General features: G+C 40.4%; 1 protein-coding gene across 2 annotated transcripts in view; it reads right to left on the reverse strand.

Moving 5' to 3' along the window:
* The window catches only part of LOC117455185 (oxysterol-binding protein-related protein 10), a 68,386-nt gene that overhangs the window by 37,780 nt on the left and 5,480 nt on the right, over positions 1–25,126 (reverse strand). For both annotated transcript variants that reach the window (XM_034094583.2, XM_034094582.2), the window contains exons 2-4: positions 19,345–19,520; positions 7,265–7,344; positions 4,744–4,812 (exon numbers count right to left, since the gene is read on the reverse strand). In XM_034094583.2, the coding sequence (XP_033950474.1) occupies positions 4,744–4,812; positions 7,265–7,344; positions 19,345–19,520 (325 nt within the window). The remainder of the gene's footprint in view (positions 1–4,743; positions 4,813–7,264; positions 7,345–19,344; positions 19,521–25,126) is intronic.

Below are 25,126 nucleotides of genomic sequence, written 5' to 3' on the forward strand. Positions count from 1 at the left end.
CATTCAAGCAGAAAGTAAACAACATGATGAAAGACAGTCAAAGTCCACAGCCTGACTTTTACTGCCCTCCCTGTCCAGGGTTACGTGTGCATATAGTTACGTAGTTACTGGCCTATTTATCATGTTGCTTATTAGCTTGCAGATGTGCTCACTGTCTGACCAGGGGTGCGTTTTCTTGCTTAGGAAGGTTCCTAACTGAAATACAATGCAATGACCCAGGAACACGTCAATGGCAGCCATTGTAAGAAGCTTGCTTCAATGCTGCGTTTCTTATCTCCTTCAGCAAAGGGAACAATGAACCATCCTTTATGAATGGAATGGAGATAAGGCCTTGCAACAATCCTTCACTTGCTAAAAAAAAAACCGACAAATTTGTGTTGTTGTGCTGGACTGTATTGTATTGTTGGGCACTGATATACAATAGCTTTTTTATCCAGGACTAAAATCTACTTGCCTACAAATCATTGACAGGCTTTGCAGAAGCTAGAAAAACTATTTTTGGCCATTTTATGTTTCTTTTAACTGGTTTTAGCTGAAATTATGAATCCAGGAAAACTACATTTGCCATCTGAAAGCAGCTACCAGAAAAACCACCAACTGTAACCGGACAATCTGACAGAGAAAACTGACTGATAGATCGGTGGCGCAGAAATGAACAAGGTGAAGGTCTTGTACTGAACCTGATGACAATCCATAGAAATCTGCAGCCACAGGGAAGAGTCTCCACAAATAATAATAATCCAAAATTCAGATTGTTGTTAGATGTAATGGTGACAACACGTTAGTGGGGTCGCTAAAGACGATGTGGTTATGTCATTATGCAGATATAAACTGTTAATACTAAGGGAGGAACATACTTTCCTATGTTTTTCTTGTATACTGTAGATCAGGGGTCTCCAACCTTTCTCCACCTGAGAGCTACTTTGAAAAAATGAAAGTGGCCAAGAGCTACTTGCATCGCATCGCTTACATTTATTCACATAGCACTCATCAGTTGAATTAAGCTACTTTTGTGTGAAATTGCAATACCTAAAGCTTATCTAAAATCTTAACTTCACATCAAGGTCCAAGAAAACGACAATTTCTCACATATTAATATGGACAACATAGTAAGTACTTATTATGGCCCACATAGTAAATACATCGCCTTAATAACCACCTTGCAAGCATCTTATGGCACGTGTAAAATAAGTGCATTCACTCTTTTTTACAGTTAGTGAGATGACTGGCGCTGCATGGAGTCCACGATACAGGTGTATGCTGGACCCACTTAGGTTCACTCTAATGGAGTCATTTACATGTTGATCAGTCGGTCTTGTTCTGTATTTAGATTTCATTCATGTCATAAAAAGCTGCTTCACAAAGGCAATTAGAGCCACATAAAGCAGACATGTTCAGTGCTGCTTGGTGATGTTCTTATAGTTGTCTGGGCGTACAAGGCTCCAGAAATGTTGTGAGTTTTGCTGAGACTTAAGCTGAACATGATTTTGGAGATTTATAACCTTCATCTCCACAGGATTGCCACTGAACAGTGCAGCCATCTTTTCTTCTTCTTCATGTTGACATGAAATTATAAACCATAATTAATCAATTGTATAGGTCTAGCCTCCCTATATCTGTGTGTGACATTTTTCCATCCTCAAAAACAAAAAACTAATACTTCTGCAGTCTAGCTGCAGCTTCTAGCAACGGTCTTCTGTTAAAAAAAGGACACTGAATGTCTTGAATGAGGCATCACACACATGAAGTCTGAACACAGCAGACAACAGGAGTATTTACAACAGCATTATAAAAAAAAAAATACTGCATGTGGGTGCACACTCACATTCTCTGTCTTACTGTTACATGAATCCCATGAATGTATGAGATTAAGTTAGCTTCATCATATCTCAATCAGTGATTAAGTGAATAATAAAGTTTCTATCAGGTCACTGTCAGCCTGTCACTCTTATTAGTAGTTATTTTTCAGGAGGGGGCGGGGCTTGGAGGAACGGAGAGGAGACGGTGATCGCGGAAGCTTTCCTCCTGCCTTCACAAACTTTACACGCGTATTTATCAACTGAAAATAGCAAGAGGAGATTCATACTCTGCAATCCAAGACTTGATTAAATCCACCAAAAACCTGACATGACGATAAAGAGTGTTTTTCAAAAAACACAAATCCCTCCCTGTGTGTCTCTGGGCCGCAGCGACAGGGCCTGATTCAGAGCGGGTCATTCTGCCGTTGGTTCTGACTGGTGCTGCTGGAGAAAGCAGACTGCTCCATGTGTGGTGTCGCTGTGCCGCTGTCACGTCTGTTCCTTGATCTCTGCGTCACTGACCAATTTTATATTCGTGTGACAGAAACAATTCTAAAATAAAAACACTTTATTGTGTGGCCGAAAAATCAAGAAGCAGCGTTACTACGCTATAATCGATAATCGAGCGGCGAGCTACTGAAAAGCTGCCCGCGAGCTACCGGTAGCTCGCGATCGACGTGTTGGAGACCCCTGCTGTAGATAAAAGGATTCTGCTTCTACCATTAAAGGAGATTAAGTTCAAAGCAGGTGCTGTAAATAGAAACATTACCATTAAAGAGTGAAACAAGGAAATAATATGTCCTTTCAAAGATACATGAAATACAGAAGTTTTAAATTATTGAGTTGAGTGTCAAAGGTAGTTCTGAGACAGCTGATGAACACTTCCTGAGGCGAACCAAAAAACTAGCAACCAAAATATTCGACCTTGTTCTTTCACCACATTAACTTCATAATAAATGCATCCCTAAAGCCTACATCACACTGTCCCAAAATTGACACCAGATGGACACACGATAAAGGAAATGTTCAAATTCGGCTCTGATCGTAACAACATCGGGACATTCGCGAAGGCATCTTAAGCCATCGTATGACCGCCGGTGGAGTTTCTCAGGCTCCGGCAGCAACTTCGTGAGCGGTGGCAAAATCTTTGGCATGCCAAGAAATTGCCGAAAGACCTTTGCGAAGGTTCATTTTCGTGTTGAATTCGTGTGACCATTTTGCTCTTCGTAAGGCCATCGTGAGGGCATCTTGTCAAATTGTGTTATCTTCTTCTTTACTTTGTGTGATCATCGGGCATTTTTTGCCTCACGAAGATAATACGAAGGAAACAAGAAGCTGCCCGATTGTCTTAGGAAGGCAACACGACTACGTGAAGCCCTCACAATGCCGTCGTGTAGCCATCGTATTATAGTGCGATGACATCGAGATGGGACCACGGTGTCGGCGAAGACAGCCGAATTTGAGTAGCTCAAGTGTTTCCTATGTGTCATGGTAACGTGGACATATAAAAGGCCAGCCTCAGAGCATCTTCCTCAGTCAGTCCTGAGCAGAGGCATGTGTAACTCCCAAAGCTTCAATCACAATTCAGTTCCTGCAGAATGGCAGACTTTGATGATGAGACAACAAGGAAAAAGAAGGCAGCAGCATTGCTTCTTTTGATACACCTCAGAGAACATGATGAACAACTCTTACAGGCCCAGCACCTCCTCTTACAGGTACAAATGGTCTTATTTCACTTTGTCATTTCTTGCTATTTGTGACCTGCTCTATCGAAATCAGTAGCAGTGATGACACCTGTATTAAGCAGGTGAAACAGGAACATGAGGACACGGTGTGCTATGTTTCCTTGCAGATCGCTTCTCTGGTTGTTTTATTGCACAACAAAATCATGTAAACATGTAAATAACCCAATTTGTGTTCTGAGAAACTGAAAAGGATATTACATTGTTGTAATCTCCGATCAGCAATTTAATTTCCCACGTGCGGCCGAAGGTTTTATACCATCGGGAGGTCACGTGACGCCTTCGTGACCCAGTTCGAACGCATCCTACTCTCAATACGATGTCGTGTGTCCTGTGGGTGTAAACTACTATAAAAATGCACATCTTCGTGTGGCCTTCTGTAGGCATCGTACTTCGGCTATTGCTTGGCTGTTGACCAAGTTCGGGGCCATCTTCGTGCGAAATTCACAATTCCATATTCGTGTGTCCATCTGGTGTCAATTTCGGGACAGTGTGACGCCAGCCTAAGGCAAGTCCAATAAATGTTTTTACGGCATCTGTGTCGATCAATAGTATATAATGTGTCAGCACTTTTTCACTAACTTTCTTATGAACACAGGGACAATAAACCCCAGTCCTTTTATTTTTGGTGATAAATAAATCCTGCTACACCTATCCTGTTATCAGGGATGTAGCCACCGCTCCGCTGCTGATTGTCACAGAGGAGCTGCTATTACGATCTGAGAGGCAGACAGAGGCTCAGGGACGGATTAGACCACAGCAGTGGGTACAGTAATAACAGCTGCTCCCGTGGTAATGCCCCACAGTCGACCAGCAGGAACTAAACGCCCGTTCAGCTCCACACGGCAGGAAGAAAATGAGAGAGACCGTCTTCCTTCCTCAACTTTTTCCTTGATTATCCAATTTTCTCTTGTGTTTTGACTGCTTTCTCTCATCACGGCTCAGCAGAGTAATTGGACTTTCCCCTCGCTCCAGCTGTGCAGCAGTTTGAAGAAGAGCTACGTGTTGAATGAGCGAGTCAGTGATGAGGCAGCACAATGAGGCTGCCGTGATTGTTTAAAAGCACACATGAAAAGGGGTTTTTGCAAAGAGTAGTCTAAATGTGGAAGAAAAGGTGCTCTGCAGTACAGAAGTTGGAGTTTTCCATGTCCTTTTTAACGTTTAAAAAGGTAAAACTATAGGTGAATCTGCGTTTGACTCACCAGCAGCTCCTGGCCTCCTCCTGCTCTCTCCACACTCAAGTGTTCATCGGAGCCCTTCAGCTTCCTCACCTGAAACCACACACAGAGGCAGAATAATGAGAAATATAATACATAAAGTGAAGTGAAGCAGGAAGATGAAATCATATGCTTTAAAGCAAGGCAAAGAGGAAGGTGCTTTATAGTAGAGTAAAAAGCTTTGCTAGTTTATAATGTCTGACAGAGTTTGTTAATTTGTATACTTTTTATAATATTACCTACAGATTTATGTGAGATAACAATGAGTCACACACACTTGTCCTGTTCTGATAGTGACAATGAATTGAAGCAGGGTTTTTTTTACGACATAGGCTAGGAACAATCCCACACCTACAATTCAACAATATCTTTCAGTCCAGGACAGATTTACTGTACAATGAGAGTTCATCCTAAATTAGCATAATCAAGGTGTGAAATCATGGAAACTGTGTTTTTAGCCTGAATCAAGAGTTTTTAAGAAGCCAATTTGCAAAATAGATCAAGATATTTTACTCAATAAAATGCTATCTCACTTACAGTATATGACGTATTCAATTAGGGTTTGACTAAACCGTAGAAATACATTTCAATATAAAGCAATCAAATACAACCAAGCAAAACATTTTGTTTACAACCGTTACAGAGAGTTCACTCAATACCTGTCTGAAACTGTCAATAAAGAAGTTGTGAGACACACAAAGTGGGATTAAGAGCTGCACAGGTTAAGTATAATAGACTGTCAAGATTGTTCACAATTATAAACAGATATATGTTTATCCTACACACAACTTGAAATGTCCACTGGCATTTCTGCAATAGTTTCTACAAATAAACACAAAATAATCATCAAATGAACTCGTTCAAAAGATCAAAACATATTACAAGCATCCTACAATTAGCTTGATCCTTTACAGCTGCGGCCGGCCAACAAATATACCTTGACAGCACATTATTAACTTGAATACCAAAAGTTGCCAAAGTAATAAAGTTGGAATAACTTGACTCCTCATTCTCGACTGGATCAGGAAAATGGGGCTACGTCACACCCACAGATGAATACCTTCAAGTCCTGGCAGAATATTCCCCAAATATGAAGCCATGATATGCTAAAAGACTGGTTGTGGATAAAGATAGTTATTACTGCACCCACCACCGTCCTTTTTGAGAAATGAGGCCACAGAGACATGAACAGGACCATAAAACCAGGAATATTAGATACATTCATTCTCAAATAAGGCAGCAGAAGCGTGCTGACATATTTCCCTAAATCGCTAAGTCTTCTGTCAATAGAAGTGCTAAAAATATTCACAAATTATACAGGCAAGAGAAGTTGCACATGACACGTTAAAGCTGAGCTCTGTGTGGCGTGTAAGTTGTGGATTTTCACATATTTTACAGTTTATACATTATTTATTACATTTCAAATTCATCAAATATGCAAGGAAAGTGGTCTTCACTTTTTTTTTTATCTTGCATTATTTGTTAACTATTTGAACAAAGGTCGGATTATTTATTTCCTGTTTAAATTATATTCACAGACAGATTTAATTGATTAGGCGTTATTTGTTGTCTGCAGGGACTTGGCATTTATTTGGTTGACATTTATCAAAGTCTGTAACTGTGGATTTAATCTCCCTGTGAGTTCATAGGTAAAGAGTGAAGAAGGAGTCAGAAAATGAAAGAATACTTCGTTTTGTCACTCACATCAGTTATCTACAAACAGATACAACTGGCATTTACTGGTTGTCAATATTAAGCAATTATTCAACAACTAATTTATAAGTGAAAATCTAGTTTGTGTGGAGTGTAGATGATTAGTTGGTAATTATGTAAGAACTTGGCTAAGTATTAAGAGCTGGAGCTGGAGGCTGCTGCACGACTTGGAGAGAAAAGGTAATTTTAGCAGGCCAGGATGATGAGAATAAGGAGGAGAACTTTATAACTCCAGAGGGAACGTTAAATGAGTCTCCTGTCCTGAGGAATGATGCCATTTGAATTGAGAAATGGCATGGAAAGATGTGTCACCTTTAGACTCACAAGAAATGTCAGTAAACTAAGGCAGAACAGAAACAGAGAAAGGCTCACACACTGACTGAAGATGGTTTTAACCTGGGGGGGGGGGGGGGGGATCCTTTCCTGTGCAGAATGACAAACTGTTGAACTCAATAACCTGACCTGAGTTTACTGAATTCAATTCTCCCCCTGAGGAACATACCTAAAGCTGGGAACAGTGTCATGTGTACAACTTACTTCCTCTGTGTGTGTGTGTGTGTGTGTGTGTGTGTGTGTGTGTGTGTGTGTGTGTGTGTGTGTGTGTGTGTGTGTGTGTGTGTGTGTGTGTGTGTGTGTGTGTGTGTGTGTGTGTGTGTGTGTGTGTGTGTGTGTGTGTGTGTGTGTGTGTGTGTGTGTGTGTGTGTGTGTGTGTGTGTGTGTGTGTGTGTGTGTGTGTGTGTGTGTGTGTGTGTGTGTGTGTGTGTGTGTGTGTGTGTGTGTGCGTGTGTGTAACCTTGGCACTGCTGTCAGAGTGACGCCTGGCACACGCTTGGAGCTGATGGATCCAAAACTGCTGCTCCTTGGCGTCGGAGGCTAAAAAAAACAGAACAAAAATAAATTTGATTACAGAACAAGCCTTAACTTCCTTTCCACACACAAGACATTGAGAAACACCAATCAACTGTTACACAAGTTCACAGTCAGGTCAATAGGCTGTTATAAGAAAGCTGTGTGCCATAAAGTGTCTCTCCACATTCATTCAGTTTTTATTATTATTGTACTGTGGATCCCATTTCCTCAGATGCACTTTGAAATCATTGCCCAAGGTTTTTACACAGCACTAAACATCAGCACGAGGACCAAAGCGGCAGTTATCACAAGACCTATTTTACATTTTAATCTCTTTGGAAGAACATTATTTAATAAACTGTCACTGTGTTAGTATCAATTTACTGTGTATATGCTTTTTCACAGCTTTTCTAGAAATCCAAGGAATAAAGTTAGAAGAGCAAATTATTGTCCTCAATATGATTACAAATATTTTAGGAGTTTTGGAAACCAAGGTGGAAGAATACAGGTCATAAACAATCATGGGTATTCAAATTATTGTGGACAGAAAATGTGCCTATTTTTACCAATTAATCATAAAATCACTGTGCCTGCATCAGAGGTCTATTTACTATTTATATATGACAACAAGTCTTAACAATTGAAACAAATTCAGATTTTCTTTTTAAAGTAATTGCTAAGGCCATTTAATGTCAGAGGATTGTTATATAGATATCTAGAACAAAATGCTACTTTAAATGTCTCAGAGCCTAACAGAAAAACAGAACATTTGAGAAATGTAAAAAAAACACTACACATTCTTGCTTGATTATAACACATTTGTTGCATATTTTGTTTTTTTCAACTTCCGACACATGAGTTCAGTATTTATTTAACTCCAGGTTTGGAGGATCAAGTTCAACCGGTCTGAAACGACGCAGTGAAAAGTGTTTGACCCCAAACTCAGTTCACTGAGAGCCGGACACATGGCATTTAGTGCAGGTGTCGAGTGTGTAGGTTTCACGTGTGGTTTCCTTTAGGCACTAAATTAGTTTCAAGTATAAGATTAACACTAACTCAAGGCTCAAACAAATAAATGGGTTCATAATGAACAAACAGAAAAACGAATACAAAAGAACATTAGTATTAACACTGAACACGGGTAAAACCTAAAAAAAACAATAGCCATGTGCTCAGCTAAGATGACAGATTTCTGGGACCGACATGACACTGGTATCAATCTTCTCATCGAACTCTTCCACTGCTGTGAATTAATATAAAGCGCACAGCCCATAAAATGATCAGGGAATCAGCATAACAATTACAGAGCAGGCTTGAAGCCGGAGTTCATGATTGAATGTACCTAGTGACTAGCCTAAGCTGTGCTAAATCAGTGAAAGCCCTCCTGCTGGATGTCAGTGATCTCTTTGGCAGCCAAATGATTATTCAACCTGTGTGACCCTGACATCTGAACCTCTTCATGTTCCCCCCTGTCATAAATTGAACATTCAGTATTCAAGGGGTAGAAGCAATTCATTTGGCCGATTTGCCAGCAGCACAGGAAGCAGCTTGACACTCTCTGCATGCTTGTGGTTTTTTCCCCCTTCGGCACAGAGACAATACCCCCTGTTACCTTCACACAAATAGCTGATTGAAGCTTGGAATTGCTGACTAACACAGTGAGCTGCAACCCTGACATTCGAAGGAGATGCTGACTGTCCGCTTGTTTTGACCTGCTCCAGGTCAGACTGGAAAATAATATCCTTCTGATCCCATTTCACTGACTAATTATCAGAGAACGATGTCTTTGGTGTGTCTGATAACACAGGCTGGAGGTCAATCCCAACTGTAGGACCATAAAATAATAAAATAAAAAACACATGTTATCACTTGACGTATACACGTTCCGCCCGAAGTCGGCGGGGACCCTGATTTTTTTTATACACACTCACACAAATATTTTTTATATTTTTTTAAGAATCTTTTTTTTTATTTACATTTTTTTAATGGAATGAATACCTATAGTGATTATTCAATATAATACAATGATTTTTATAGTCTGGTATCTGAAAAAGGTCAAATGGCACTGATGGGCCCAAATGGGCCCAAATGTGCCCAAAGCTTATTCCGCCTGGACTTTATGTTCATAAACCTCTCTAAAAAGGTCAAATGTCACTTGTTTTGCCTCAATCTTGATACAGGGTACTTATTATATGTTATAATTTGGATTCCTAAAGCTTTTAGGCTACTAACCCATCATTCAAGGTTGGTCTTCACTATAAGTAATGGGTTTTCTTTAGGCGGAGACAGGAATTTACATTTTTTTGCTATGTTCCATCTGAATTTACTCTGACACAGAAACATCTATATTGATTCTGACACTTCTACATCCAACTCACAGATGTAACCTTGCTTTGATAACAAAAAAATTCATATAAACCTTTTAGAAGTGAAGTTACAGTCATTTGTTCTGGGAATGTCATTTTCGAGCCTGAAACCTGAAAAACAGGCTCGGGTTTAACAGGTTAAGATAATAAACTCTTTCTCGCTGTTTTATTAATTTAACATTTTTCCCCCTATTTTTATCCAAAGAAGAGCTTTAAACAAATGCAGCACTTTCTCTTTTAGAGAATTAATGGCTTTATTATAAGGAGTAAAATGCACACTGAAATGACACTTGTAATTCTCCATATATGCAAGTGTTTTTTTCCCAGTGCTGCTGAAAGGGATTTCAACGTATGGAAAATTCAATTTGCACTTGTCAATCAATCACAGCTGAGACATCTGCTGCAGTCATGATGAGAGCACCTACAAAAGGCCTCTTTAAGTAAAGAGGCAACTCTGAGAAAATGAGACGTTCACAGACCTCCTGTCAAGTGCAGCGCTCGAGCCGATCTCTCCCACTGGGAGCGGCAGCTCACCTCTCCGGGGGAGAACACAATATTCACACAGAAAACACCTGTGCCAAGCTCCTTCTGCAAAAAGTATACCTTCCCACTTATACCTCATCATCAACCAAAATCTGTCTCTCTAAAAGGAGCTACTTACCCAGAGTGTGAGCCTAAATCTGATATTTTTTCTGCAATTTGCACAAGCATAGCTGTGATTAAAGATAATTAGCAGAGCAGAGCAGTGTTGCTATGCTAATATGCACCTGTTTGCATGGTGATGCAAGAGATATGCACACTGCTTTAGCTCAGAGCAGGACGTGCTGTTCTCATTCAGAGAGAATATATGATATTGATGAAAAATTCAAAGCTGGGTTTGTGTCACATGAGATGCAGCCTCAGTGGTAACATGCTGACAGCTCTATTCATGGGATGAATGCATGAGGGTTTGCGCTTTAAACTGAGACATGAGAAACTGGTCTGCCTGCACATTTGAAAAAAGCAACAATACACACTCATATGGGTCCATGTGTCTTATTTAAATGTATCCCAGGGAGATGGCTGAAGGATATATATACCTGATATATACACACCATATTATATTCAAAATAAATGTCCTTTTAGGTTTGACTTTAGGTTAATTAAATTTGCTCTTAAAGGTGGGGTAGGTAAGTTTCAGAAACCGGCTCGAGTGCACTAAAATTTTAAAGTACACAGCCGAAAAGAATCCGCCCCTTCCTCCAGACTTCCTTACAGAGCACCTCCTCCAACACACATGAACGTGCACATGATGTCAGCAGACTGGTGAAAGTGGCCGCCTGTTGCTGGCGAGTCATTGAAGTACTGCTGCGATGCACGCCCAATGACGGCACGCCCAATGAGGGCACGAGATACATTTGTGCGTACACGAAATGGAAGGCTGACAGACAGGGCGGCAATCCAATCCGTTTAGCCGATTGGTTGTACTTTTTACAGTATCACGGCTTCCACAGATTACATTTTTTTATGGATTTGTTGTCAAAGCACTTAAGACATTCATTGCCATGGCCGTATCTACCATTGAGGTCACCGAGGTCCGGACCTCGGTAATATTTTCCGAGCTGTGTATAACAAAACTTGTGAAAGAATTGCACTAAACGGGGTTATTTGTAGTACTTCCATTTACTGACCATGGGGGCGCTGCATAACTACGTAGCCTCGACTAAAGCAAACAGTAGACGACGACATGTATCAACAAACCTCCGCAGCCCTGTATCGTAGCAGCGAAGGAGTGATGAAGTATCTAGAGATCTGAGTCCAGCGGGCTGCTTGTGTTTCTGCTCATCAGGACATCATATGACCAGCAGATCCTGTGTGAACGCTGTACGTTAGTCAGTGGACGTCCGACAACATGCACACTAACTTATATTGCAGCTATAGGCTATACTTTGGTTTAAATTGCGTGAATAAACTAGCTAGAGAGCTAAAGTTAATTTCGTTCATCCAATGTCAGAAGGATTACTTTTTAACAAACGTTGTAATGCTTTTCTTTCATTTCAATTTGAGTAAAACATTGAAGATATAACATTGTATTGTTTTCTTTTTACACTGACTCAGATATAATGAAAAGACTACGTCAGTCTATGCTCAGCTTTGGTAAGGAAGAGACAGGACAGGCAAAGAGAAAGAGAGAGAGAAACTGATGGAAGTCAGGGAGGAACTGGAGTCACACAAAAGAATGTAGGCTTAATAAGCCCATCTATTTATCTATCTATTTATCTATCTATGTATCTATAACAATAGTCTTCATTTACAATAGGCATCATTTTAAAACATACATCTATTGCAGTTATGATGTCATAATAACATACAATTGTATAAAACACAATTTGCTTACATCTTTGTTCTCTTTTGAGAATCAAACAAAACAGATTTAAATAAAAAAAGAATGCAAACAAACAAGTGAAATGAACTAAATAGCTGAATTGCTTTTAATTCACTGGCAGGAGAGACAAGTGAGGAGGAGCAAAAAGTGAACAACGAGGGAGAGATTGAGAAAGTGAAAGAGTAGAGGACAGAGAGAGTAAAGGACAGGAAGAAGACAGAGAGACTAAAGAAGATGGAAGAGAGGCTGCAGGTTATGGAAAGGAGAGAGACATGGAAAATGAATGTTGACAATGTTTTGTGATCATTTTAGCCTCTTCTGCATGTCCAGATCATTAATAGTAACAATCAACTGATTATTATGTATTACACTTTAAAAATAATTGATGCTGACATTGTCAGCCCACTGACATGGTTTGAAATCAATATATTATCCAATTTGTGACCCCCCACAGGACTTAAAAAGCACCTAACTAGATCATGAAAATCTCGGGGGGTATCCCCCGAACCCCCCTAGCATGTTTGGACCTCGGTATTTAGGAAATCCTGGATACGGCCCTGTTCATTGCTATCGGGATGTTAAGAGCATTCCATGGAATATAACAAAAAGTGTATCTCGAGCCGGTTTCTGAAACTTACCTACCCCACCTTTAAAAACTTTAACTAGATTTAAAATGTCCAGCTCCTCTACCACAACCATCAGCAACAAGTGGACATGGAGAACTACATGTTGCTAAATCCACCGCGGAGAATAAACAGAAGGGCAACAAGGCAACCATGGCAACCATGCTCGGGGGTCTTCTTCGCTGCTTTTGGTGTATTTTGTTGCGGAAGTACAGCGCCACTTACAGGCCCGGCATATGTACTACAGCGTCTCCAGCGGGACGCGTTTATTGAGTCGTATCCGTGTGAACGAAAGACTTTTTTGATATCGAATTTGGTTCGTTTGCGTTTTGTTTGCGTTCCCATGTAAATGGGGCCTTAGACTGCTGCACCTTGTCTGTTGTGTGCCGAGTTGTTTATTTAAATATGTATGCAAGGAAACTTGAATGTCATGTGTAGGCAGAAAAGTGTACTTATACATTACTTTACTGAACTACGTTATAAGATAAACACTATGGAGGAAATTATCATGAGGTCAATTTATTTAATTTTGGAACCTCTAAAGATCACAAAATATGTTATATGCTAATGAGCAATCTGTTTCTCCTGTTCTTTTTCACAAATGCACAAAACTATAGTTCAAGCTTGTTTAAAACAGTCAGAATGTAGGCTCATACATTACTGAAAGGAAATGTTTACATTAGCTTTCCTTCAGAGAGTTAGAAGAGATGATTGATGCCACTCTGTAGTTAAATATGGATACCAGGAAGCTTAGCTTAGCATAAAGACTGGAAGCAAAACAACTACCAATCCCTGTAAAAACACAACTTTACATTTCTGGTTTTGTAAGGATCAAAATACAAACTGCTTTCTTAAGATAACCATCTTCTGACATGGGATTGGTGTCTGAATTGTATTACTTTCAAAAAGAAAGCCCAAAATGTAAAATCACATAATTACCAATCAAATTGTTTGCAGTAGCAAAAGCTAGACATATTTTGGCAGATTTGTATTGAACAATGTTCACGGTGAGGTTGTAATGCTCGACAACAACAACAGATGTGTCCATAAAAATGTTGCAACATGTTTTTATTATTAGGATGCGTAGTGATTGTGTCAGATGTCCTAATGAGCCACTCAGAAAGCTGAACACATGCTGACCCGTAGAAAAAGTGATAAATAGCTTAATTTGCCATCTGTGCAACTAGACATGTTTACAATCCCACAGCTCTTGACCTTTGCTTACATCAGAACACGAAGCCGATAGTCTCCCAAGATCCGATTATCAAAGCCTCACTTTAAATTACTTTTACATATAATGCTTTGGTTTAGAGCCAGAAAACCATTCGGGCGACTTAATGTAATTGCTGTGTTAGATGTGAAATGCAAGACTTCTGATGGATCACAGTATACATTTTGCATTTATAATGAGACATTATTCAAAGCTGAGAACAACGGTTGCATATAAGACACAAAAAATGGTAAAGGGGGTCATTCAACAACATCAAAAAAGCCATTCAAATGATTAAATGTATAGCTACCAAATAATAAATTATAGTTAAACGGGAAATCATGCTTTCCATAATGATGTTTTAGACAAAAAAGCCACATCACCAACTTTTTTCTGCTCTAATCCAATTCTTACCAATTATTTCTTTGTACTTTCTGATGAATACTTTTATGCCATATGTTATGAAAAACTTTTACCAAAATACTTGAGAGAACACTCATTAAAGGAATGGTATGCTCATGACACTCATTTTTAAATAATTATCATCCGATAAAACAGACCAGTCTCTGCCAGTCTTTTTTTTTTTTTTTTAATCCGATGACATTATCAGTGATTTTAAACTGATTATATACCGAAATAACATCAACACTGTGGGCGCCGCCATTTTCCGGACGTGACGTAAACCATGCGTTTGGTTTTCGAAGACACGTTGATCTCCATGTTATTTACTGTAGTTTCTCTCTTCAAATATGCCTCACTGTATCGCGAAATATTGCCACAATTCTGATAGGAACAATCCACGGAATGCTCGGTTCCATCTGTTGCCAAAAGGTAAGCGTAAGAAGTACATTCGGAGGCAGTGGCTAGCGAAATGTGGCCGGCCCGAACCGAGAGATTTACAGGCTCATGTATGCAGCGAACATTTCAAATTTCCGGACGACTACTCTGAGAGTATGATAAAACATAACATGGGATTTATGGAACAACCATTACTTAATGGAGATGCAGTACCATCGGCCTTTCTGGTGTCATCACCGACCAGGACACCAGTTCGGCCAGTTGAGAAATCGCCCTCTGCAAGTGTGAAGCGACGGAGGAGCAGAAGTAGTGCTCGGAGTCAGAATAAGGTATGTTATAGCGCATTTCCATTGCAGCGGCTAGCCCCGTTTTAACGTCCTTTAGCGTCCAGGCCAGGACAGTTTTTGGTGGCCTTTCCATATAGTGTAGTACCGGCTAGTGTGTATTTTCCCCCAGTTTTTTCCGGCCCCATAAAATCGTGATTCTATGGCCAGGGACAACGAAGCTGAGTATGCTAAACTAGAGAGGGAATCGCTAGCAAGGGTGGTACTACATGCATACATATAGTATCTTATATTAGTGATGGCAGTTTGACACTGAAGCTTCGAACGGAGCTTCAACCCTGGACTTCCTATTCCATAGAAGCAGTGCTTCGAAGCTTGCTTCAAATCACGTGACATGTGACGTCCGAAGCAGCAACTGCTTCAAGTCACGTGACATGTGACGTCCGAACCAGCAACTGCTTCATTTCCTGAATGAATCACTTGACTGGTTCGCGGTCCATTCACGCGATTCAATGCACTGCCTCGTCTCGATTCTGACAGGTGACAGGTTGAAACAGTTTCAAATTTGAGCGCTTCAACACTTTATAACCGCTGTAAACACTGCGCAATGTGTGGGTTGTTGTTGCTGTTGAGTTGTTGTTGGCATTGCATTTGAATTGGATCATTATAGAGCAAGCCAGGAAGAAAGATAGGTCGTTATGGCTCGTGAAACACTTCGAAATGTGGAGAAGCTGTGAACAAAAAGAAAATGAGTAATATAAAAACACTTCAATGGTCTAAGGAATACATAGCCCAGTGGATAGAGCCGGCGGCCAGGGTGCGACGATGTCCTCCGCGCAGCTGGTTCAAAGCCCGGAATAGTTAAACTTTTAATCATTGCTTTTCAACTGTAATAACTGATAAAAGGCCCTCTCAGCCCAAAAAAATGTCTAGCACTCTCTAGTCTCTTCTCAATAACCCAATACACACAATTATCAATCTTTAATTGAAAATAGAACCTGATATTTAGTCTTAGTGTGTGTGTGCATCGAATATTTTTCAAGGCAAAGATACGTTAAACCCACTGCAGCCTTGCACTTCGCCAGGAGAGGTCGCTGTAACTGAAGCTTCGAGAAATGAACCTATTTCCGACACAATTGTCCAAGTGGTTCCGCTTCATTCAAAGCTTCATTTTGCCATCACTATCTTATATCATCTTCCTATTATACACACATGCATTTCCAAACATTTGGACTACCTATGTTGCAAATGTATTATCTTTTCAATTTACACACGGCATCTATTGCACGTCTGTCCGTCCTGGGAGAGGGATCCCTCCTCTGTTGCTCTCCCTGAGGTTTCTCCCATGTTCCCTTAAACTGTGGGTTTTCTCCGGAAGTTTTTCCTTGTACGATAAGGACAGAGGGTGTCGTATTGTCATACTGATATGTATGGTTGAATTCCCCCATCCAATCTCTTCACATTGGTCAAAACTTCTTCCTCTGCTGACGAGTCCGAACTCAAATACTCCGCCATGTTTCCGTGTGTTGACAAAGTGAACGCATGGATGACGTCACGACCATCACGTGACTACTGAAAATGGCAAAAATGGCGGCGGCCAGACGGAATATACAGGTTTTGATAAAAAAGACCTATAAAATCATTATTTACCGGGGAATATCGCAGATTTCTTCAGGGTATGATTTAAACATAATGTTTCACTAAATACTGAAGTTTGGAATAATTATCTAATGAGTGGACCATTCCTTTAAACACACCAGCTATAGCAGGGGTGTCAAACTCAAATACACAGTGGGCCAAAATTAAAAAGTCGGTACTAGTCGAGGGCCGGACTGGTTCAATGTTTATTGCAAAACTTATTGAAATGAACTTATTGCACATATTAAACCTGGAACTAACAAAGCTTAAATGATTGCCTATAAAAACAACATTAAACATTACATAATCAGTTGCATTCATTTCTTATGGCTCTATCTGCAGAGTCCTTTCTTATGATTACATTTTTCCACAGGCCAACAACAGCTGAAAAAAAACAATTTCCCTCAAAGAAAAAAACAAACATGCCCTGTTGTTGTCATGAGAGAAAAAGTGCAAAAGGAAACATCCATTAAACTCAGTGTGCTGCTCTGTGATGCTAGTTCAAGCCAGATACTTGGCATCTCATCTTGGCTGCAAGTTCATCAATGTTTGGGGTGAGGCTCAGGATTGAGCGAAGGTGTGCGTGCAATATACCAGCGGGCCAGATCTAATAGTAATTAAAAATTATCCTGCGGGCCAAAATTAAATCCACCAAGGGCCTGATTTGGCCCCCGGGCCTTGAGTTTGACACATGTGGCCTATAGTGTTAAAAAAGTGTTATTGAATCTAAACTCAATGAATAATGTTGTATTTCATTCTTTACTACACTCACTTTTACTGCATTGTCTTTAATGGCTGATCAATATAAGCGTCTTTTTAGGATAAATAATCTGTATGATCTGTTATTAGTATGCCAAAGGCACTTGAATTGTGAGACTTTTTTCAGCTCTAAAGAATCTCTCCTCTTTTCTCACCAGCTGCATAAAGTCCAATCAACATCCAACAAAAGAAGATCAACAAGTACCCTGCTTGAGAGGGAGATCTTGGGCAAAACATGTGAAATATTTTGCTGAAGGATCACAATTTTAACATTTGTATCAACTTCGACCTTAAAACAACTTGTTTTGGTGGTTGGGTGTCAGATAGCCTTTTAGTCTTTCAAAAGCTTTTTAAAAGATGAATCACTGTGACACTGAAACTCCCCTGCCTCGAGGTAGCTGCAGATTAGCGTATCCAGTATCTTCTTACACAAGTTAACAACAAGGACATTTTGTACAAGCCTCTTGAAAAGGTATCAAAACTAGAATAAAGGTGGCATTTAAAGCTTTAGACAGACCATCAGCTTTCAAATCCCGGAAGATGACTCCTGACTGAACCTTGAAGTTACTCTTTTGCTACTGCAAGGTGAGCTACTGGGGATTCGCATGGTAACCAATACTAGATCTGAACCATACTGGCTTACGTCCATGTGAGCCTCTTTGTCACTGCTGTTTGAGCAAATTTAGGTTTTGAAAAAAGTGTTGATATTTAACCGCAATTATTTTCAAAGGAATAGTATTTAAAAGCAGTTTAATGTTGTTGGAAGTCTTCAACTTCTAAACCGGCCCAGTGTTTATTAAACTGAATGGTATCAAAAGATAACTTTACTCTCACAGGACTTTCTTGATCTTTCTAAAATCTCACTGAGGCATTTGAAACTCAACCCAACTTCATCTTCACTGATGGATCATTGTTTCCTCTCAGCTCGATACACATGGACCACTAAGTTATTCGGGAATATAGGCCAAGTTATTATGATATCCTCCCCCTCGAGAGTGAAAGGGGACATTCCAGCAGCTCAAGTGGAGCAACGGTAAAAAGGAGTTTCTCTCGCTTTACCAGATACAAGTCACTGAAAGCAGGGGCCTTCAACACAGCGACAGGCTACAGGCTCTGTGTCTGGCACTGGGTCTTAAAGCTATAATTCTCTTTAGTGTAAATGTTATGCTTTGGCCAAACATTTCACTCAATATGCCGCTTTTTACGGGGAAAAAACACTGATTGAGGTTGGGATGCCAATATAACAACTATAATCATAGAGTATTTGTATCTAAAGCTCTCTGCATTGCACCATATTGGAATAACAACTCGCAAGAATAATGACTATTTAGTTGATAAAACATTATTCTGATTCTGGTATATTGCTTGTTCTGTCTGAGCTATTCAATTTACAATCCTATAAAACAGACAGAAACAGTAAATCCGTCCTAATAAGCAGCTGAAACTTAATAGGTTTGATCAATTAAAAAAGGAATTATAAGGAGCTTGTAAGTTAATAATAAACCAATACCAGACATACTCTGCCTAAACTCTGGTTTTCTTACCAACTAAACTCTAACTGTGTTTGTCTGCTGTTGGGGGCAGGTAATGTAAGCTGTTTTGCTGAAAACAGATGCCTAATGCAACTGGAAACACAGCTATCAGAGCAGTGAGAGTTAATCAAAACAGTAAAGTTGTGGACCATAAAAACATAAACAAATAGCTATAAGACAATAATGTGCTCAATAGAGCTGAGGGAAATAATAATAATTCGTCATGGGATCCATTGTTATTCTAAAAGTAATGATGAGCTGCAGCTTTAAGAGTAAAACTTACTTTCAGTGCACTCACAAACACTCTACAGAAAAAAGTTAATTTCATTCATAACACTCCAGTCTGTTCACACTGCACCTCGAGCGACTCCAACATTAAACACACACACTGCACTGAGTGTTTGTACGTTCCCATATACGGGCAGCCTGCAGCGGGCATGAGGTCTCACCTCTGAGTTTGTACAGCTCTCCATTGACAGAATTGACAACGAACATGTGCGGAGCTTCATCGCTCGGGGTTACCGATGCACCGATTAGAGGAAGGGACCCTCGAGGCTTCTGGCTCTTCCCCTGCTCGTTGACAAAGTACTGCAGCTGTCCCAACTCTGGATCCAACACAAAGTACCTGCATGGGAGAAAAACAAACACAGACAGTTAGGAAAGTAATGGGCCAGAGAGAAGGAAAGGGGAGAGGGAAATAGCAGAAGCACCATTATTATCATCATTTTGTTTTATGATCTCATTATCGCGGCTTGTTTGTTTTGCCAGTTGTTTACTGGCAAAACCTTTCTTATACTTCTGTTGCGCTGACTTGTGAGAGAGATTAGGAAAGAGAGGAGGATGGCTATGAATGAGTGTGAAGTGAGGCAAAAGAGAGCTGCTGCACAAAGACACAACAGCCATTCTCACCTCAATGCCTGCAGGATGTCATTTACACCAGCTTTCCAAGCAAAATGAGTGGAAATACCCTCCTGTGCACATTAAGCTACCACCAACATCCAGCCGGCAGCTCATTTCCAAATTACTCAAGGTAGCGATTAGAGTGGTCATCTTGAGCAGATGCCACAGCTCGAGGCGGTGTGGGAAATTAAACCCCACATTTTTCCCTTTGTGATTAATAAATCACATTCAATCACTGCATAATTGAATCTCTGCCTGGCTCACCGCAGGCCTGAATATGCAATGCCAGCCGGAAACATAAGAGAAGCAGACACATTTCATTTCCTGTGGCCAGAAAGGAGTGCATATGACATTCAAGAAACCAACCTGTCTGCCCTGCTTAACGCTTTAATTTCGCTTTGCAGTTCGACACGGGCCAGAGTGGCACTGGGTGGCTTTGGCTGACCTTTCTCTTGTTTGTGTTCAGTGGCCCAAGGTAACAGCGGTTCTCTTTGTCCTGTCTTATGATCCATGTATCGGCCTATCTGATAATCCCCGTGTTCACAATCAATTTTCTCTTTCCAAACACGACTACAGTAGCTGCAGTATTGATCTGGCCTTTACCAAGAAGCAGCGCTCTTCACATGGACCTCTGATTTTTCTTACTATCGCCACATCATGGGTGTCTCTGAGGATTGAAGATTTACAACCATGTCAACTCAAGTTTACCAAGGCTGTTGATTTTTCAATAGCCGTCTTAGAGATTGCCCAAGTCACACTACTACACTTCACTACTACTACTAGTATTTATTTTCATCTGAAAGGCAAACCTCTTTGTATACGACCAGACTTAAGATTCTTTCCCACATGCATTACAACCCTGAAATAATATGGAATACCTAGATGAGCTGTACAGTATGTGTCAATGCACATTTTGAAACAGTCGTACCAGTCATTAAACAGACTTCACCCAGTCAGCTCCCTAGCACTACATTAAGTAGCAGGCCCAATATTTTCCTCAAGTCATTAATAAAATGTTGGATAACGAGAAATGTAAATCAAACTTTCCTAAAGCTGGTCGAGCAAATGTTGACCGTTCAGCCAAACGTGATTGTTCCATACTTAACACATTTGAATATGCATGTCATTATAAAAACAGTCACATCATTTCATTAATGTTAAACCACCAAACTGGTTTTAGACAACATGGTCTCAATTTGCCTTGTATAAAAAGTATCCCTATCAGTACCACAATGAGATGTAGAAAAGGTTACATTTGGGGATAAGGGAGCATTGGCCTTTTATCGATAGTCCCAAATGTTTAGAAACTCACGCAGTGTGAAGCTCAAGGTACAATGTTGGTCTGACAATCCTTCCAATTCTCTGGTCTACAGTGAAATCTCTCAAAAACGACGATCCCCGTCTGACTTGCCACTTGTGCCACAATCTGGTCAAATCCTTGGTCCAAAACATAATGGCATTCCGATGCAAATTGTGTTTAGTGCACTACTAAACACAACAATAAAATAAGACAGTTAACAGTGACCATCATGGTAAACATCCTTTTTGCTATCTATCAACATGTTAGCTTTGTCATTGCTGATACTGCTAATGATAGCATTTAGTGCATAGCATTGCGATGTAGTAAAGCTTGTTAATGCCGCTAGTAGCACTGTAGACTCTGAGTCTTGTTTTTTACTCATCATTATAGTCTATAAAAAGGAGAACACATTTTATGAAACAGAGCAGCACATCTTACATTTTCGACGATGGAGCAGGCAATTATTTAACATTTAGCTTGATTTAGATCAGATGATTTACAAATGTATTAATCAACTACTAACTGTTTAGCACATCATGAATGGCTTCAGTTTTTGCAAATGATAAGAGGACAAAGGAACTCTGTGACTGCCTCCTTCACATCAGGCATTTTCCCATGAACCCTCCACAGTTCCCTAGAGAGGATGCAGCGAATACTGTTCTCTGAAAATTGATCCCACTCACAGCCTTGCCCGCTTCCATCAGGAGGGCTGGAGATTTATGTCGACCACAGCCAACGATCTGCCTTAGTCAGTTTGTATCCAGCCATCTCTTTTTCTCCCTCACATACACACTGTTACTGTACATGAAGTCTTATCCCCTGTTCAGTCAGCAGAGTGGAGGCTTTTACCGTTGACCCCCCCAGGCAAAGTCCTTTCTTTAGCATCTAAACCACAGTGTAGACCTTTAACGTGATGGATGGTGCTGGATAACAAACCAGCAGCTTTACATTCAGCCTCTAGTGTTATAGCAGAGCTGATAATGTTCGACCTGCAGTAACATTTTCCCTTCTGGTAGCATGAAGCTGCAGCAAACTGGGCCAAATCTGAATATAATGAAATGACAACAATGATGAGCAGTGTTTCTGCCCTTGTAAAGCTGCATATCAGGATTTGATGACCTTTAATCAGGATCAATGTGGAAAAACATCAGGAAAAAAAATGCTAGATTTAACTTTGGTTGCTCTGGTGATTCTCCATCTAAACCTACCTCTGAAATGTTATCACTCACACACACACTAGAATAAACATCTGTAACAACAAAGCGCCTTCAGTTACTGATCTTTTTTAGTTTTTTTGCAGATATCATCCAAATCGGCACCATAACAATAACAACACTCTTAAAAGAGCTTAGTCACGCACATTTATCCTCAGCGACAGAAACACAGCCATTTCCTAATGCAGGAAATAGCTTGTCAGCAGAATTTGGATCTCCTGAAAGGCTGTAAATCATCCTTAGTATTCACAGGAAAAGGAGGATGTGTGCATTGGATTGTCAAAAGAGGTCAACACTTTATTCAAAAATGTCATTGAAGAATCCTAAAGCTGTATACATTTATATCTAACCACGACTAGGCAAAAACTCCAAAACAAAAGATGCTCTACTTTTCACCAGACACTTCCTTACTTGGGCTCTTTGCGGTATAACTTGAATAAAAAAAAATGTCTGACTTTTAACACGACACAGGTCTGAACTGAGTGCTGCAGATAATTGTAAAACCTGAACAAGATGACATGCAGGATTTACGCTTTAACGGACAGCTTTCTCAGATCAGATCAGTCTATAACAGGTATTCTTCCTCTAATGCAGATTTTCCACTACATGGTACACCTCATCTCAGATCCGCTTTAGGTAGCAGCTACTTTACTCAGTTTCATTTTGTAGGAGGAACTGAGTTATCAGCAAACAAAAAGACTATTCGACAATGAAGACAAATTCAAGCCACCTAAAAAAAATCTAAAGAAGGGCAACAAAAGTACACCAGGCTGAGCTTTCTTCCTGTTTTCTGCTACAGAAACACCACACAGATCCTCTCAGCTTTGATCAAAGCAGCACAGCAGTGCTCCTTTTCTAGTGAACACATCTGCAAAGAAATGATTCATCCCATAAAATGTACTCCGCACCAGGCCGGCCGCTATAAAAAAGACATAAAATGTACTATCTACACATGTAGCAATCTTTTTGGATCCAGCCTGATATTACAAGATACCTGAAACGGGAGACAGAAAGCTTTGCATTTGTATTACTCTGGGATCTGCATGCATATGTTGCACCTAGATGTGATCCATAAACACTCATCAGTCTAAGAAAAAGATTATAAACAAAGAATGGACCAATACCTCTTTGGCGTCTACACTTTGAAAAGCAGAATCACCACACACAAACCATGACTGAGCTGATCACACACACACACACACACACACACACACACACACACACACACACACACACACACACACACACACACACACACACACACACACACACACACACACACACACACACACACACACACACACACACACACACACACACACACACACACACACACACACACACACACACACACACACACACACACACACACACACACACACACACACACACACACACACACACACACACACACACACGTGTTTTCTTTAAAACTGTGTGATAAAGTTGTTTGAATGAAGATGTACCTTCCTGATCCACCACTGCATTGTTTCACCTCTTTTGTAGTTTTCCAGTATCCTCTGTTGTCCCATAACCAGAAGGTCAACTGAGTTTGCTTTCAAATGGGTTGACTATGTGAATGCAAACGCAAAGAACTGACAGGGCTTTCTGTTCCGTCTAGTTTTCTATCCACGTTAAGAGGACTGAGTTTGATTAGTTTAAAGAGGACTATGTGTGAAAACACCATAACACTTCTCTGACAAGTGAGTCAAAGGGATGAATAGACACATGCAAACTCACATCACAACATCAACAACAGTTTAGACAAAAATACATCACAGTGCATTAACAAACCAACAACATGTAGAAATGTTCTTTTGGTTATTTGAAGAAATAGCTCCAATCTAGACCATGATGGAAGTTAGCACCACTTCCATCATTTTAACTTTAAAGGTCTCCTATTATACTCTTTTTCATCAATATATTATAGGTCTCGGATATATACAAAACATGTCTCTGAAGTGTTTGACTTGAAATACCAACAGATTGTAGCATCCCATAAACCTGTTTCAGGCCTTTTTCAAAAGCGCTGATTCTTTGTCTGTTACTTTAGATGAAAATAAGGAGCCACTCCCCCACGCCCCTCTGAGAGATATTTAGATCAAATAAAACACAATAGCCGCGTTCACACTGCGGTACTTTTCCCACAAAGGTTCATGCGAACTTAGTTCATGCTCGCGTTCACACCAAAAAGAGCCGGTACTAAAAGTAGTTCATGCGAACCTTTTAATCCCCTCGAAAGTCCCTGCTAGAAAGCAGGGACTTTCGAGCGGCTCTTTTTTGAGAAAAGAGCTATATTCCTGATTGGCTGGGCGAATTGCAAACCACGCCCCGTAAAACTCCCAAAAAGTTTTGTGAAGCCGCCATTTTATTATCCTCGCATTAGCATTAGCATTAGCCCAGCGCAGAAACGCAGAGAGACTAACTTATGGCAACACAAAATAAAACATGGGAGCGGTGGAGATGAGGAGGTGTCGGCGTTCTGGCGATTTACTCGGAAGGCTTCAGTAGAAGCTGCTGGGACTCCCAGCAGCTTCTACTGAAGCCAGTCCCCAACTCCGGGGACTTCCGGCCGGGGACTTTGGGCGGCAGTATACGCCGTGAAGTGGGTTGCGGCCTGCCAGTAAATCCAAAGCAGAAGAAGAAGAAGTGAGGTCAGCGGCTTCATTTGCCTAATCCACCCTAGGGACTTTTTCTGGTGTGAACGCGATCTGTACTTAGTTCATGCGAACTAAAGAGTTCGCATGAACTAAATTCGCATGAACCTTTGTGGGAAAAGTACCGCAGTGTGAACGCGGCTATTGGTGCTCTAGGAGG

Source organism: Pseudochaenichthys georgianus, chromosome 11 (genome assembly GCF_902827115.2).
Source record: "Pseudochaenichthys georgianus chromosome 11, fPseGeo1.2, whole genome shotgun sequence".
NCBI lineage: Eukaryota > Metazoa > Chordata > Actinopteri > Perciformes > Channichthyidae > Pseudochaenichthys > Pseudochaenichthys georgianus.